Raw genomic sequence first — 16729 nt, 5'->3', positions numbered from 1 at the left:
TCAGGTGTGTGATGACAGTGGGACCATTGGCACTCCAGCATGGTCACCCAACCTCCACTCCCTCTGGCAGCCACTGAGGGGGGCCCAGTACCACGGCAATGGTGGGTCCCTCACACTCCTCCAAAGTGGCATCTGGGGGGCATGGCAGGGACTTGTGAGGGCGGGCGAGAGGGGGCCAGAGCAGGAGCCAGATTTGGGCTGGGAGGGGACACCGGGATGCTCCAAAAATCCACCCAAATTGTCCCACCACCCTCCCCAAGCCAGCCCAACTTCACCTCCAGGATATTTTCAAAGTGCCCCAAAAGTTGTGCACAGTTTGGGAGACAAGGGTGATTTGCGGAAACAAACAAACTACACAACTTTTGTGAAAGTTGTAGAGCTGGTATGTTTATTACAGTGCTGGATGAATGTGGGAATTGTTCCCCTAAAATGATATGCATACCTCTGGGGACTCCAGATCTCCTTTTATTTCCCTCTCAAATACATATGCATGCAATTTCACAATAGGTTCATACATATTCATTCTACTGATTTTGTGTGACATTTGCCAATAATTCTTCTTTATCAGAAGGGTAACCTGGGTCAGGTTACCCTGCTCTGTCTGCCCCCCCCCCCCCATTCTCTTGTCCTTCAGCTGAAGCAGTCCCTCCAAGCACAGGCCCATCAAGAGAGCAAGCAGTCAGACTAAACAGCAAGCTACAGACTTAACTCAAAGATGTACATTTCACCTAAATCAAAATGGATTTCTACTCTGGAAAATTTCCACTCTGCCTCAAGGGGGAGGAACATCAAGACCCCCTCACAGCCATGTCTCAGTATCTTCAAGCCCAGCGAGGAGCAGCAGCAGGGCCAAGATTGACAAATTTCCCCCACACTGATGACACAGCCAGACACGTGGGAGGCTGCCTCAGGCTTTATTGTCCACCAGCATCCCAGGAGGGAACAGAAAATCCACCTGCAGATGCTACGTCCATAGGCTTGCAATGGTTCCTTGCTTCCATGGAGTTCTGTCAAGCCATAGGAGAACCTTGGTGCCATATTGCTCCATAGCATCACAATTCTCCTGGGTTCCATGAGGTCCCTCTGTGACACACTGCAGCCTGGGTTCCATGAGGGTCTCTTGGGTTCCATGAGGCTCCACTAAGTCTCATTAGAGTCCTGTTTCCATTGGGCTCAATAACCTCACAATGCTCTCCTGTGTTCCATAAAGCCCTGCTGTGACACATTGGAACTGTGGTTCAATGGGGCTCCATAAACTCACTAGGGTCTCTTGGGTTCCATGCTGCAAGCCTTTTTCACGAGTTCCATCGACTGACAGTGGCCATCTGCATTCCATGAGGTCCAGCTAGATCACATCAGAGCCTTGCTTTCATGAGGTTCTAATCCCTCACTAGGGTCTCCTGAGCTTCATGAGGCCCCACTGTGTCGCACTGGAGCATTGGTCCCATAAGGTTCCAAACCCTCTCACTATGGTTTCTTTGGTTCAATGAGGTTTCTCTGAGTCACAGTAGAGCCCTTGTTCCATTGAGCTCCAAAACTGTGGGAAATAAGAAAAGCATTACAGAATAAGGACCTTTTTCACCTTTATTCAACCCTGTTTGCTTCTGTTCACCAAAAGGCACTCTGGGAAGGGTTCAGCTGTGGGTTGGATGGCCGGAGAGTGGGTTGGTGGTCACCTGGTGTGTGAGGCAGGGATTGGCTGGGGAGATGCGTGGACACCACGTGATCTGAGAGCTGACTGGATCAAGGGACACACCAACAGCGACACTGCAGTGGCAGGCAGCCAATGCGTGCTTGTTTGGGTTAAGTTTTGGTGAAGTTTTGAGTATAAAAAGGCTCAGTTCGTTACAATAAATTATCTTCTTTGGAGCAAGCAAGGAGCTCTGTGTGTCTTTGTTCCCCATGCCTATGGTACAGATTTGGGGTTCACTCCCTAAAAAACACCAATTCACCCAGAACTCTGAAACAAGTATGGACCTGTATGAACCAGCATCAACCAGTATAGACTGGTATAGGCCAGTATAGACCAGTATGAACCAGTAAAGACTGGTAAGGGCTCTCCCAGTTCCTCCCAGTCTGCTTTTAACCCTTCCCAGTGCCCTTCCAGTATAAACCAGTAACCCCAAACTCCCTTTTAACCCTTTTTTACCCCCTTTAAACCCTTCCAGTTCAAACCAGTGCCCTCCCAATATAAACCAGTACAAACCAATACACACCAGTCCCCTCCCTGTGCTCCCAGTCCACACAGGTTCCAGCAGATGTCCACATCAGGATTGGCCACCAGGATGATGCTGGTCAGGGACAGCACCTGGGCGGGTGGCACCCCCTGTGGGGCAGGTAAATCCTAGTTCAAACCAGTATAACCAGTATAGCCCCAGTAAATCCCAATTTCATCCCAGTAATATCTAGTACCATTAAGGGCAACACCTGGGCATGGGATGGCCCTTGCTAGACCATGCCAGGTCCAAACCAGTATAAACCCGTATAGACCAAGTAAATCTCAATGCCCTCCCAATCCCCTCCCAGTGCAGCCCAGTAAACCCCCAGGAATTTCCCAGTTCATCCCAGTAACTCCCACTGACCTCCCAGTATGGCCCAGTTACCCTCCCAGTTCAAACCAGTAACTCCCAGTTCATCCCAGTCCCTCCCAGTAACCCCCCAGTTCAAACCAGTGACCTCCTCCAGTATAATCCAGTCACCTCCCAGTATGGAACAGTAACATCCCAGTGACCACCCAGTCCATTTCAGTCCATCCCAGTCCAAAACCAGTACAAATCACCCTTCAACCCCTATTTATCTTTTTTTAAAATCCTTTAATCCCTCACAGTCCCTCCCCCCTCCCAGTACAAACCAGTACAAATTGGTACCCCCAGTAAGGTTTCCATGGCCTCCCAGTACTGCCTCAGTTTCTCCTCCTGCTGCTGGTGCCAGGCAGAGTCTGGGAGGGTGGAGCTTATCTGCCCATGCTGGGACAGGGAACTGGGATGAACTGGGAGCACTGGGAGGGACTGGAAGGAACTGGGAAGCTTCTGGACAGCTACTGGTGGGCACAGGGGGTCACTGGAAGGAGACTGGGACTAACTGGGAGGGACTGGGATGTGGCTGGGAGGGACTGATGGAAACTAGAATATACTGAGAAGGGGTTTGTGGGCACTGGATGGGAGTGGGATGTACTGGGAGGAACTGGGAAGTTACTGGTGGACACTGGGGGGTCCTGGGAGCCACTAGGAGGAGACTGGAAGTAACTGGAACGGAACTGGGAGGTCTGGGAGGGGAAACTGGGAGCACTGGGACAAACTAGGAGGGGAAACTGGGAGCACTAGGACAAACTGGGAGGGGATTGGTTCATACTTAGAAGTACTGTGAGGAGACTGGGGAGGACTGGGAGGCACTGGGAGATATTGGAAGGGATTTAGAGAAACTGGGAGCAGTGGAGAGTACTGGGAGGGAACTGAGAAGCACTGGGGAAGAACTGGGAGGGATTGGTGGGCACTGGAAGGGACTGGGAGCACTGGGATGGACTGGGAAAACGGTGTTCTGGGAAGGGAACAGCAATAAACTGGGAAGGTACTGGGGGACATTGGGAGGCACTGGTGGCAACTGGAATAGACTGGGAAGGGGTTTGTGGGCACTGGAGGGGACTGGGAGGGACTGGAATATACTGGGAGCTACTGGGAGGAGACTGGGATGGACTGAGAGAAACTGTAAGAGACTAGAGGGTATACTGGGAGCACTGGGATGTGACTGGCAGAGACTGGGAATTGGTTTGTGTGGACTGAATAGGACTGGGAGGGATTTGAACATACTGGGACATACTGGGAAGTTACTGGGTGGTAATTGGTGGGCACTGGGAGGAGACTGGGAGTAACTGGAAGGGCAGTGGGAGGGGATTCATGGGGACTGGGATGGACTGGGAGAAACTGGGTGGGGACTGGGAAGTTACTGGGGGGTTACTGGTGGGCACCAGGGGGTATCAGGAGGGAACTGAGAGGGCACTGGGATGGACTAGAGAAGGCGCATCGGAAGGTTATTAGGAGGCACTGGAGGAGGAGCGGCCTCCGGGCCCTGCCGCTTCCATTCCCGCGGGGGGGGGGGGGGGGGGGGGGGGGGGGGGAAATCCCTAACCATTTCCCCTGCTCGTCGTGGGGGGCCGGGACCTGCAGGCAACGCCGCGGCTCAGGGAGGTCCCGGCGGAGCCCAGCGGATGCCAGGGGCTTTCCGGTGATCCCGGTCCCGGTGAGATTCCCCTCACCCCGGAAACGGGACCCACCGGAGCGGCGGCGGCTGAGGACGGCGCGGGGGCTGTCGGGAGCGGCTGAGGGCGGCGCGGGGCACTGTGGGACGCAGCGGCAGGCGCCGCTTTCCGTTCTCCGCGGCAGACCTCAGTGCTGGCGTGCGGCAGCGCAGCACCAGGGAGGTGATGAGGGCGAAAACGCGGGGTGGGTGGGTCGATCTGGGGGTGTGTGTGTGGACTTAATCCACTATGTCAGAGGTTTATGTCCAAAAAGGAGACAGAGGGGTCCTGTAACTTTATTCGAATAAAGGGAGAGGCCATGGGGCATTTCCCGTGGGGTCTCTCAGATGGTTGGAGGATGCAGCCTCTCTTTTATCTGAAAATCCCTGCTGCATCACCCTCTTCCTTTTTCCCGCGGCTGAGGTAATCAGAAGGTACAGACTTACCGAATCGCCTGCTCTATGCACCCCCCGTTCATTATATAAAAGAAAGAAAAACCTACTCATTATTTGACTAAGTCTTTGTTCTCATGCTCTAGGTTCAGGTATTTAACAGGGCCTTGGCTGAGCAACAGTCTGTGTTGATCAGTAACATTCTCTAGAGCTAATAGCTTCCTTTGTTACTTCCCTATCTCTGAGTTCATGGCCCTATCCCCAAGCAGATTCACACTTCTGTTTGTAAAGACACATTCATCTTATTTCTTTCAATCCCTCCTCTTTTATTTTCTTAGTAATTGCCTTTACAAACTTTAAATACCATTGATTTAATCTTTTCTTCCTGGGTCTTCTTTGACCCAATGACATAATTCTGTCCCTGAGTTGTTTGATTTTCCACAAACTCCTCCTTTTTATGCTAATAGATAATATAATACCATCTGATGTTGAAATGTTCCATTTCTCATGTGACTGGATTTCATTCCATCTGCCTCAATATTTGAACAATCATAAGGAGGGCAGTTGGGGGTCCAACAGTCTAAACCCAAAGGTAAGGTTTATTCACAAATGCTTTTTCCTGCATTTGTGAATAAACGCCCCATCCTTTTTAGGCAATAAATACCTCTTTCAGAACAATGAAGCTGCCATGGACTTCCTTCCTCATCCCAAAATCCCATTCCATTATGGACCTCACTCGGGGTGCTGACCCACCATTTAAGTTTGGCTTGGCTGGCAACCCATGGCCAGCTTTCAGGTCCTCGTGCCCCTCCTGACCCAACAATTGCTAAGTTTAAGAACTTTTGCTACTTCTTTTCCTAAGGCTGCAAATTGATTCTCCCACCTCTGGCCCAACCCTGACTGACGGTATAAACTATTAAGGAAAATATTCTAATAGTGTAATATAATTATTTAGTCAAATTCTCACATTGTCTTCCCCACCACCTGCGGCGAGTGAAGGCCCAGCCAGCGCTGAAGCTGCAGCAGTGGCAGCAAGGCTTGGCCCCAGTGGCTGGAGGTGCCAGAGCAGGGTGGCCAGGATTTCCGAGGGTTTGAGCAGAGGATCTGTGGGCAGGCCCAGGGGCTTGGCCCGCTGTGGAGCCCTGGCTGCTGCTGCGTTGCCTTCAGGGCAGGCTCAGGGGCGGCTCCCATGGTCCTGCTGCAGGCGGGAAGTGCAAATCTCCGGGGCTTCAGAGCCCCTGAGGCCAGGCTGAGGGGTCCCCCCGTGTTCAGCTGTGCTGGCGGCTGTTTCTGGCCTCAGGGACACTTGGCATGGGCCCCTTGGCCACCAGTGGTGCTGCTTTGCACTCCTTAGGCAGGAGCCGATGTCCTGGCTGGGTGTTGGCAACAGCAAAGTCCCAGGGCAGGCTCTGTGCCAGCCCAGCTTCCTGTGGGAGAGATTTCACAAGAGACAGGATTCTGGCCACGGACTGCTTGAAACATACATCCCTTATCTCCACCCTGCACAAGGTGGAGAATTACCAGGGTAAGGAATTCCAGACATCAATTCCAAGGGAGATAATTGAATATCTGCCCTGGGTTTGGTTCTTCTTCTTGCCATAGCCAATGGCAAAAGCTGTACCCATGGTATCTTGGTTCCTATTTCTAGCTTCAAAAGGTGTTTCTTTATTTCTTCACTCATTTTTTTTTCTACCTGACCTGAGCTCTGGGGGTGCCAGGAGGTATGGAGGTTCCATTATATTCCTAAACCAGTCATAACCCCTTCAAGAGTTTTTCCTGTAAAATGAGTTCCTCTGCCTGAGTCTATTGCATCCATGATCCCATATCTTCAAATTATTTGTTCCAAAAATACTTTTATAACTGATCCTGTAGTTGCTGAAGCAGTTGGAAATGCTTCTGGCCACCCTGTTAGCTGACATGCTGTTACCAGAAGATATTTAAGCCTTCCCACTTGGGGCATTCTGGTAAAATCCACCTAGCATCTTTGGAAGGGACACAGGACAAGCCCTAAGGCCTCCCTCCTCTGGCAAGTTTCTTTTTAACTTGATGTTGTGAAAAACAACTGCTCACTTTGAAAATCTAAAAGGTTTATTAAACCTTGACAAAAATACAACAAAAGGACTACATAAGGAAAATTTCGCAGCATTGGGAACTACCCTTGTGGATACCACATGGCCAGTTCATCTTCAAGATGGATGCTCAGTCTTTTATACCCCTGGGAGTTGCATCAGCCAATCCTGGCCCCTCCCAAAGTCTGTCAGTCAGCTCTTCTTTGCCATTTATTGGTGGAGACTGCTTTCTTGTAGCTTGATTGGAGGTCAGGTGTTGCCATGCCACACCCCCTAAGCAGCAAGCTTCCATTCCTAACTGTCCAGTGCAAGGGAGATGTGCACGCCTTCTTTCTACCTGTCTTAGACAGCAATACAGAGGGGGGGGAAAGGGAACTATGGGGAGAACAGAGGACATCTAAACTGGAATAACATAACAATACATCACTAAAGCTTTTATTAATATTCACACAATAGTCATCCCTTAATTGCAAGAGCCAATCATCTCATTATCTACCTATAACAGTGTCTAGGGGATGGTTTTTTATCTCATAGAGTTTTTGGGGTTCATTGTTTTGTTTTTGGTCCGGGATGGTTGCTGCTCCGGGAGTATTGCAATGAGTGGGAGCCAGGTTGGGGTTTCCAGAGAGAGTTTGGGGCAGGGTGTGGGCAGCTCCTTTCCATCCCAGCCAGCTGCTGGAGTGGCCACACTGCTGGTGGTTTTGGCCAGGGATCCTGCTGCTTCTGTGGGTTCTGTCTGTTTCTTTTTGTTTCTTTTCCTTTGGCACTGTGACTGGGCTTGCTGGCTTGCTTCTCTGCTGCTTGGGAGCCCAGAGCCAGTGCGTGCTGTGCCAGGAGTGGAAACACCCCGTTCCCCACCAGGGGCTGCCTCCTCTGCACAAGTCCAGACCCCAGGACCAGCCATTGCCGGTGAGAAATTTCAGGGAGCAATTCTCTGTCCAGCTCCACTGTTCTCTGCCACTGCTTCAGAGCTTCTTGACAGACTGTAACCCAACACCTGGACACCCCACAGCTTCGGGCAGGGCCCTGGAGTTTCTGCTGCCTCTCGCTTGCTGCCCTGGGAGAGCCTGCCCTGCCATTCCAGCTTGCTGCTCCTGAAGTTCTGGCTATAGCTCCTGTTGCTATCCCGAGGGGGCACTGGGACCAGCTGCCCTGGGGGGTTTGTAAAGGAAATCCCTTTTCCATCCATTAATTTCAAAATTATAATAATTATGAGGGAAGAAAGTCGTATTCTCCATTTCTAGGTTCCAGCCTTCCTTGGCCAACACGTCTTTCAAACCTTGGTGTTAGCACAAATCAAGCAACCTTTAGGAGCTTGTTTTGCCATACCAAAAATACCCAAGGCAGGACATCTTGAGGAAGGCTTCTGCCAATCCTCAGGAACTCCAAGGGCTCCCTGCATGGAGCTGTTTCAATATTTGTAAGGCCGGAGGCTTTGGTATCCATCCCTGGCAGCCTGGAGGAGTAGGGGAGACTGGAGATGAGCAGGGTCCAGGAGATGAAAGGGTCACCAAGAGAGGGGTAAGCCTCAAGTGCCTGGACTGGGGGGAGCGAGGGACCCTGGGAGCCAAAGCAGAATTAAGGGAGAAGGGACTTGTGGGACCTGCAAAACCCTCATGGCATCCCAAAGCAGGACCCCAGAGTGGGAGAATCCACAGGACCCCAGCAGCCCCAAGAAGGGGGGCCTCAGAACCTCAAAGTGAGGAGATTAGAAAGGGAAAGGCTTTTTTGGGATTCACTCTTGGTTATTGGAGGTTTTACGGACACCAGACACCTGGTGACTTCTAGAAATGGACTTGGGCAGGAGGAACACCCAACCCAAGGCACTCACACCTTGTTTACCCCCAAAACCAGGATTTCTCATTCTCAAAGCTTGGCCAGATGGAGAAGGAGGCTGCGAGAAAGATGCCCTGGGACTCCTCGGCAGGTGAGGAAGAAGTCAGTGCCCCTTTCCCCCTCTCTCCTGCTCCATCTCCCAGCCCAGCATGGCCCCCAGCTGCAGGACAACCTCACTGCCAACACTGTCCTGCTGGGGACACATTGGGAGTATCTCTTGCCCCTTCCCTCTGGCACAGAGGCAAATCCCATCCTCTCCTTGTCCTTCCTCCCCCAGACAAGGAGCAGAGGATGGAGACCAGGGAGGACAAATCCCCACAGCAGGACCTTGTGGAAGAGGCCATTTTGAGCAACTCCACAGTACAGGAAACCAACAGGAAAGAAAAGCCCCAGAGATCCCACACGAGGAGGGGCTCCAAAGCCAGCCCAGGGTGCTCTGAGGAGGAAAGACCTACCCTGTGCCAAAAGGGTAGACAGAGCTTCAGCCAGAGCTCAGACTTGGTGGTCCCTGAGCACCCTCAAGTCAGGGAGAAGTCATACAAGTGTGGGGAATGCGAGAGGAGCTTCAGCCACAGCTCCAACCTGAAGAAACACCAGAGGATCCATACTGGGGAGAGGCCCTACAAGTGTAGGGAATGTGGGAAGAGCTTCAGCCGTAGCAACAACCTGGCCCGTCATGAGAATACCCATTACAATGAAAGGCCTTGCAAGCGCTCTGAATGTGGGAAGAGCTTCAGAGAGACATCCAAACTAAACCAGCACAAGATAAATTGCTCTGGGGAACAGCCAGAGCAATTTGTGTGTGGGGAATGTGGGAAGAACTTTGGCCAGAAATCCAACCTGGTCCGCCACGAGAGGATCCACACTGGGCAGAAGCCCCACAAATGTCCCAAATGTGGGAAGAGCTTCAGCCAGAGCACCCACTTGAATGCCCACCAGTGCATTGACACCAGGGAACAGCCCAACAAGTGTGAGAAATGTGGGAAGAGCTTCAGGAAGATTCACAACCACCTGTGTGTGGAAATCAGGGTATGTGACAGCTACAAGTGCTGGGAATGTGAGAAGAGCTTCAACCAGAAGTCCCACCTAACAGTCCACATGCGCACTCACACTGGGCAACAGCCCTACAGGTGTGAGGAATGTGGGATGAGCTTCAGCGATCGCTCCAACCTGAACCACCATCGGAGGACCCACACTAGGGTACGGCCCTACGTATGTGAGGAATGTGGGAAGAGCTTCCCCAGAGGGTCTCACTTGTCCCAGCACCAACAGAGGAACTGGTAAGGAAAGCTCTGCAAATGCGCTGACTGCAGGGATTTTGGGGCATCCCACATTTTGGAAGTGGTTTTGGGGTACTCTCCAATTCTTGGGGGGTTCCTGAGAACAGCTCCATAGAACCCCATTGCCAGGGTGGTTGTCTTGGGCACGAGCTCAGAGCTGTAGCCAGTCTGTTGCCTCAGTGTTGGAGAGCAGAGAAATGATGAATGGTCCCAAACATCTCCCGTGTGAATTGGGAGATCAGAGCAAGTTCTGCGTAGGGGGGGTGGCTGCTGCCGCATCCCCAGCCACTGCAGCCTCTGGCCCAGCCCCAAAGTGGCTGCCAGGCCCATGGCACCCCAAAAATCCCATATGTGAGAGGGACCAGAAGAGCAGGTAAAGGCCATGACACAGGTGTGACACTGACACATTCCATATCGGCTGAGATGACACTAGATCCAAACCATGGCTGTGGATATTTCTCTCTTTTCTCTCTCTCTTGCTCTGTCTCTCCCTCTCTTCTCCTGACTTCTCAAAATCTGGATAACTTGAAGTTGGACGGGTTATAGTTTGCTGAGTCAGTGCTTTGTGAAATGCCTTACCATAATTCCAGGTTTAATATAAGTTATAAGCTAAATTAAACACTACCCCTCTGTAAATTGTTAAGTGTTAAGTTAGGTTAACACTTAAGTGTTAAAGTGTTCTTTAAACACTTAAAGAAACTGTTAAGTGCTGTTTCTTTGCTAAATTGTTATGTTTAAGGTATAAGTTAAGGTTAAGGTATAAGTTAAGTTTGAGTGTTTGAGTGCTGTTAAGCTTTTAGGCCATATTCCTTTTATCCTTACCCTCACTATCCTTTTGTCAGATGCACCTAAACACACATGGACAGTTCTTGATTAATTTCTGGTTTGATTGCCTGGATTTTGTTTTGTTTTGTTGTTGCTTTGTTTCTTTGCTGTGCCTGAAGTCTCCAGTCACAGGTAGAGTGACTCTTCCCAAAGAACTTTGTCGTGCCTCACCACCTGTGCTTCTAATTGGTGATTTTTGTCAAATATGCTAATTTGCTAAACTTATAAACTATTTACCCCATAGTGGGGTGGGCATTTTGTGGACATCTTCCATATTTGCCCCTTGGAGGCCTCCAATAAAGACCAGCCTTTATATTACCTCCTATACTAATAATATCTCCAAAGGGTGTTATTTCATTTCTAAGGCTTTTAAGGCATCAGTTTTTCTGGCATCTCAGATGGGACTGGACCCAGCAGCCTCCCTCTGGACCAGAAACATATTGCAAGGAACTCTTTCCTGCTGAAGACTTTTAAGAATTTCCGTGCGGTAACCTGAGGGGTGAGGAACCATGGTCCCAGGACCCCACAGGAGGTAACATAAAGACAGCTCTTTTTGTTGTGTAGTGTGAAATTGTGCATTTGTGTGTTTTCAGGAAAATCAAGGCTCTTAGAAACCAAATTGTGACATTTTACAGGATCCCACCTGTTTCGTAAGGTTTGTTAGGCCACTTATTCTGTCCCAGCGTGGTGAGGGAATTTGCTTTTGGGGTTGTTTCTCAAGGGTTTTATTTTCACCTTTCATCACTTTTTCTAACTCTTCTACAGCCACGGTGGGCGAAGGCAGAGGCGGAATCCAAAGGCTGATGTCACCTTTGTAGCTGAAAGCTGAGACCTTTCTTCCAACTTTTAAAATATGAATTAGGAAAACACTGGGTGATTCATCACTCGCTCTATTTGCTAAATGCTTCTAAGAAGGATCTATTGGAATTTTGCAAAGTGTGGAGAATAACAGATAGTTGAGGATGGTTTACTGAATTAAATTTTAAAAATACCTTCTGCATCCCTGTGAATAAGAAAGGCCAAGGACTGAGCAAAGGAAAGAATGTAAAAAGATGGACTAATTCTGAATATGCATTTAATGTTTTCGGTGAGGTCATCTGTAAAGAAAGAGGACTGGCAACACAAGGCCATGGAATTGAACACACTGAACAGATCCATGCACTGCTACAGAGTATTTAGAAGTCTAGAGAAGCAGCCTTTATACATTGCAAGATTCATCAAAATGGGGAAGCAACTCTTGAATTAGAGAATCTTTTTGTTGATAAAATAGTAAAAGAAGCAAGAAAAGGGATCTTAACAGTAGTGCCACAGAAGGAAATCAGTTTGACAAGGTTTGCCCCAAAATGTGATCAACAGAACCATCAGTTTTCTGGCACAAAGATTGAAATCAAGGAAAGTGAATGGACTGTTAAACCAGAGGGACCGACTGTAATCCCACCTCAGTGAGAACATAAAAAACACTTGCAGGGGAACAAGAAACCTTTTGAAACATCTGAAGAAAGCAGTAACAGAAGGGGAAAAGACTGATATTGTACAATCTGTAACAAATGTGAAATCTTCTCTAGAACCCACCCAAACATGAGCAAAACAGTTGTGTTAGAAATAACAGAGGCAGGGGATTCTCCTGGACATTGTTGGCAAATAAATTCTACTGAGTTACCACCCAAGAAGGATACAGGTATGTATTAGGGTTAGATGATACCTTTAGTGGATGGTCTGGGGCTTACCCCTGTTGCATCAACACAACAAAAGGAAGTGGTGGATATTTTACTAAATCATATAATTCCAGTGTTTGGGGTTCCTTTGGAGTTGGTCGCCTTGTGATTGGAGATGTTAGTCAAATGTTGGGAATTGTTTGGGATCTATAAATTCCCTACACACCCCAGATAAATGGTAAAACTGCATATGTGACTGGAACCCTCAAAGCACAGATTAATAAGATTTGTTGGAAACATCCATGCCATGAGTTCAAGTTTTACCCATAGCCTTACTGAGAATCCACATACAACCAAAGTGTTGCAGTAAGGTAGAAAAATTATTTTAAAAGGCCTCATAAAATCAGGCATGCTCTGTTAGATCAGTGACCTTGTCAAGCAAGCACTTTGCAAGTTCCCATGTGAAAGCAGTCCTGGTGTGAAGAGTTCGTTAACATAACAATTTATTCCTGGGTGAAAAACAACTAGCACCTGCATAAACATTAAATCTATCCCATGAGAACCAGAGAAGAAAATATGTAAACAATTTAATAGAGACATTTGATGGACAAGTAAAGTATCTCTTACTAACCAATAAAGTAATTGGCAAGAAAGCTATTAACTCAATTGGAATCACACACAAGGTATGTAAAACTGTATAAAAACAAGTTACTTGAATAAAGAATAAGCTCTTTCACCATGAAGAAAATAAAGTCTCATGTGATTTATTCTGATACCAAAGCAAAAAGACAACGTAACTCCTAATGAAACATCGCATGGCAGGCCATATCAATTTGTATATATTATACATGTATTATATATATAATTTATATATATACATCATTATATATATATGTATTCTTCACAGGAGGAATTCATATATGAGGGGAAAAATTAACTTACAGAGGGATTTAATTATTTGAAGTTCCACTTTGCAGCAGCTCCAGAGATTTGTCATGTTATCCAGAGAAATCTCTGCTCCTGAAACAACTGGAAAACAGAGACTGACACAAATCAGGATGATGTGGTTTAAATTGTTCTTTTTGTGCTTGTTATCTGCACAGTTGGTAACCATAACTCAAGTTTGGCCCCAAAATTTGCATGTAAATGTAGCCCAAAATGTATCCAAAAGCTCTTCATAAGAACAACTTGTCAGAGTGATACTGGATATGTGAGAATCTGGCCTGGTAAGTTTGCCCCTAGATAAAGATCAGGCCTGTGCTCTTGGGGGTGTAATTCCACACATAATATTTGATCACATTAAGGTTTATTGGACACGCTGAAAGGCAAAGCTTCAAATGCAATTCTAGCCTTACAAGAAGAAGTCCATGATTTTTCTGGTATAATTTTACCAAACAGGATAACTTTCAATTTCCTACTACCCACAGAATTATTAACACTGTGGCTATTCTTATGTAGATCAGAGTGAAAGAATTATTAAAGATTTGGTTGAAATTTGAAAGCAAACTCAAATTCTACACCAAGTAGCTTTCAAAAGTCTTGTTGAACTTTGGATATATCTTCAGTACATTCACTTCATGGTTACTGAACTTGGCCTGAATAATAAGTGTTTAGTTGGCATCTGTGTTATATGATGGTATGGTTAAATATGGAGCAAACTAGACAACATAGTCTCTAAAAAAGAGGAATTATGGAGAATTTCTGCTTTTTATATAGTCTCTGCATTCTTTACTCATTTACAATAACAAACTACAGAGCTACATTTGTAGCTCTGTAGTCTGTTATTGTAGCTTAGCTTCATTATTTCCCTACACAGAAAGACAAAACACATTTCAAAGCCTCTATCCTGTCTTGGTTCTCCTTAGAAACCAAGGTCAAAACCAGTTCTTCAGGACCAATTTTCATAAACAAAGTACAGTCCTGTTCAGGGTGTCCTAGGGTGACTTTATTATTGGAATAATATCCCAGTATTACCAGGTGGAACGTGCCTGGGCTTGTCTGGCCCTTGCTGCTGGGCCAAAGGTGGCAGCTGTGGTATTTCACCTCAGAGACACCTTTGGCTGGCTGGCAGTTGCAGTTAGGCACTCGGAACAAGTCCAGGCATAGTAGAAACTCAGTTTACCTCTGGTGGAAAGGGTTCAGGCAACTGTGAAGAGAAAAAGGAGAGGATTCTGCCGAGGGTTTAATCCAGAGTTTTATTGCAGGATCACAGATCTCTGAATCTTGTAACAGCTACACAGAATCCAGACCGCATGGTCCCATCTCTTTTTAAGCCCGGGGAAAGGGGGAGGGGAAGGGGTAGGTGAGCCACCAACCAGGTGGGAGGGGGGGAAGGCTCAGGGGACAATGACACTTGGACGAGCCAATGACCCCAGGGCTGAGGGGCATCTGTTAAGATTGACTGTCAGCACTTAGCAAGAAGGCTAGGGGGAGGGGAAGGGAGAAGGTATTGCCACACCTGGGAGCTGAAACAGGAAATGGCATCACACTGCAACACTTTATGATGCTTGTATCTCCAATCGTGTGTTCTGTCTATGCTGGATACTCTGTTCTGTGCCTTCAAGACTGGCTGAGAGCGAAGGCAGGGAGAAGAAGCACCGAGTTTTTGTTATCAGCCTCACTCACTCACTCACTCACTCCTCCACATTTGGCTAGACTGTTAATGTCTAGGCACAGACAGGGCAGAACAACACGCTCCTTTTGCTTTTTACTTAGTTTAGCTAACTGAGGCAGTCTGAGTTTTCCCTGGACTGTTTTTCTTTCCCTTTTTCTTAGAGCCATTTGAACCTGCCCCAGACCAGGACCTGGGGAAACACCTAGAGCTCAGACTTTGCAGCCTGCCAGGGCCCACTCTGCAGCCTTTCCCAGCGCCAGAGGGACCGAGAACAGAGCGACCACCCACCAGAGAGACTTTCTGAATTTGTCATCTCTTCAGAGCAGCAAATGAGTGTTGTCATCTGGTATTGTTCATTTTGTGTGCTGGGGAGTACTTTACCTATTAAATAAACAGGGTTTTTTTCCACTTCTCTCTGAAGAAATTAGTCCCAAACTGATTAAAGAAGAGAGGCCGTGTAGGTTGACTTTCTGGAGGCTTTCTTCCAGATTTGCCCTAAACCAAGACCAGAGGGGGGAAAGGCTTAGAAGACCCAGGGGGGAATTGCATCACCACTTGCACTCCTAATTGGTGATTTTTGTCAACAATTCTAATCTGCTAAACTTGTAAAACTGTATTCACCCTTTGTGGGTGTGGGCATTTTGTGGACATTTTTCATATCTACTCCTGGAGGTCTCCAATAAAGACCAGCTTTTATATTACCTCCTATACAAATATTATCTCCAAATGTGCTGCTTTATTTCTAGGTTCTTTAAGGCCTCACACAGTGGGGCCTCATGGCATGCAGGAGACCACCATGACATAATGATATCTTGGGGAACCGAGTGTCAACTGCAAACACAACAGGGCCTCATGGAACACAGGTGCCACTTGAATAGTGCCCGGGCACATGGAATTCAATGTCCATTGTGACACAGCACAGCCACATGGAACTCAGCAGAACATTGTGACAACATGGAATCTCATGGAACCAAAGCTGTACTTTGACAAAGTGGGGCCTCCTGGGACACAGGTGCCACTTGGGATATTGCCAGTGCTGGTATAACCCAGTGCCCATTGTGACACAGCACAGCCTCATGGAACTGTCTTGGGGATGGTTCATATCCCATAACCATTTTGGGGTTTCTTTGTTTTGTGTTCATAATGGTCACTGCCTCCCCTCCCCCAGCTCTGAGAATATCACAATGGGTGGAGGGGCAGCCTGGGATCCTGTGGGGGCTGGGGGCCAAAGGCTACTCTTCCTTCAGGTTGGGGTGATCGACTCAGCAGCCATGCAGCACGGTGCATCTGATTTTAGATACTGTTGCCCTGCAGTTTTGGCCTTTTGCTTTTTTCCTCTTGGTTTTTTTTTCTCCTTTGGCACTGTGATTGGGTTGCCAGCTTGCTTCTCTGCTCCTCTGTCACTTGGGAGCCCAGGGCTGGTGTGTGGTGTGCTGAGACCTGGGAGCTGGGAGCACTCCTTCCCCTTCCAGGCTGCTCCCTTTGCGTGGTGACCCAACCTCAGGACCAGCCATCACCAGTGAGCCATGCAAAGGAGAAATCTCCCACCCAGCTGCTGCTGTTTTCTGCCACTGCTTAATTAAGGGGTTTTTGCTACACTATAGTGCAACACCCTGCATCCATCAAGACAGCCTGCTCCTTCTGCTTCTGCCACTGCTCCATGGTTAGTGCTACACTTTCATTCACCGCCCTCAGGGATCTGCTCCCCTCTGTTCCAGCTGACACTCCGAGGTTCCTCTACAGTCCAGTGTGCCCCTGCAGTGGCGCTAAGACCAGCTGATCCCCGTGGCTTTGGCGAAAGGAGCCCCTTTTCTCTCCCTGCCG

At 48.2% G+C, this 16729-nt stretch overlaps 1 protein-coding gene and 1 long non-coding RNA gene across 6 annotated transcripts; one reads left to right on the top strand and one right to left on the bottom strand.

Annotated features, from left to right (window-relative positions):
• Positions 1 to 371: 371 nt before the first annotated feature.
• LOC143695973 (uncharacterized) lies at positions 372 to 4103 on the bottom strand. Its single transcript, XR_013185441.1, has 3 exons — positions 2868 to 4103; positions 2217 to 2326; positions 372 to 1537 (listed from the first exon to the last, which is right to left on the bottom strand). It is a non-coding gene; the product is annotated as an uncharacterized LOC143695973 (long non-coding RNA).
• A 25-nt stretch (positions 4104 to 4128) lies between these two features.
• Positions 4129 to 15440, top strand: LOC129132027 (uncharacterized). Of its 5 annotated transcripts, XR_013185401.1 has the most exons (5): positions 4446 to 7604; positions 8550 to 8622; positions 8809 to 9811; positions 11402 to 12314; positions 15067 to 15440. XR_013185401.1 is itself a non-coding variant. In XM_077191168.1 (4 exons), exons 2-4 carry the CDS (start codon positions 8577 to 8579, stop codon positions 11463 to 11465), a joined length of 1113 nt encoding a protein of 370 aa, XP_077047283.1. In that variant the 5' UTR covers positions 4129 to 4417; positions 8550 to 8576; the 3' UTR covers positions 11466 to 12592. The 5 variants fall into 5 exon arrangements, 4 of the variants coding, with proteins under 4 accessions (XP_077047283.1, XP_054506995.1, XP_054506994.1 ...); XM_077191168.1 differs by lacking the exons at positions 4446 to 7604; positions 15067 to 15440 and adding an exon at positions 4129 to 4417 and having other exon boundaries at positions 11402 to 12592; XM_054651020.2 differs by lacking the exon at positions 15067 to 15440 and having other exon boundaries at positions 11402 to 12592.
• Positions 15441 to 16729: the final 1289 nt, after the last annotated feature.

The sequence above is a fragment of the Agelaius phoeniceus genome, chromosome 27, assembly GCF_051311805.1.
Source record: "Agelaius phoeniceus isolate bAgePho1 chromosome 27, bAgePho1.hap1, whole genome shotgun sequence".
Taxonomy (NCBI): Eukaryota; Metazoa; Chordata; class Aves; order Passeriformes; family Icteridae; genus Agelaius; species Agelaius phoeniceus.
Note: the sequence above shows the minus strand (reverse complement) of the source record. Positions and strands in the feature narration are given on the sequence as shown.

Excerpts from the sequence above, each read along its gene's own strand:
- LOC129132027 (XM_077191168.1), top strand. The coding sequence starts at position 8,577 with ATGGAGAAGGAGGCTGCGAGAAAGATGCCCTGGGACTCCTCGGCAG. Across the intron at positions 8,623-8,808 it reads GCCCTGGGACTCCTCGGCAG|ACAAGGAGCAGAGGATGGAG; the intron begins GTGAGGAAGAAG and ends TTCCTCCCCCAG. Across the intron at positions 9,812-11,401 it reads CAGCACCAACAGAGGAACTG|CCACGGTGGGCGAAGGCAGA; the intron begins GTAAGGAAAGCT and ends ACTCTTCTACAG.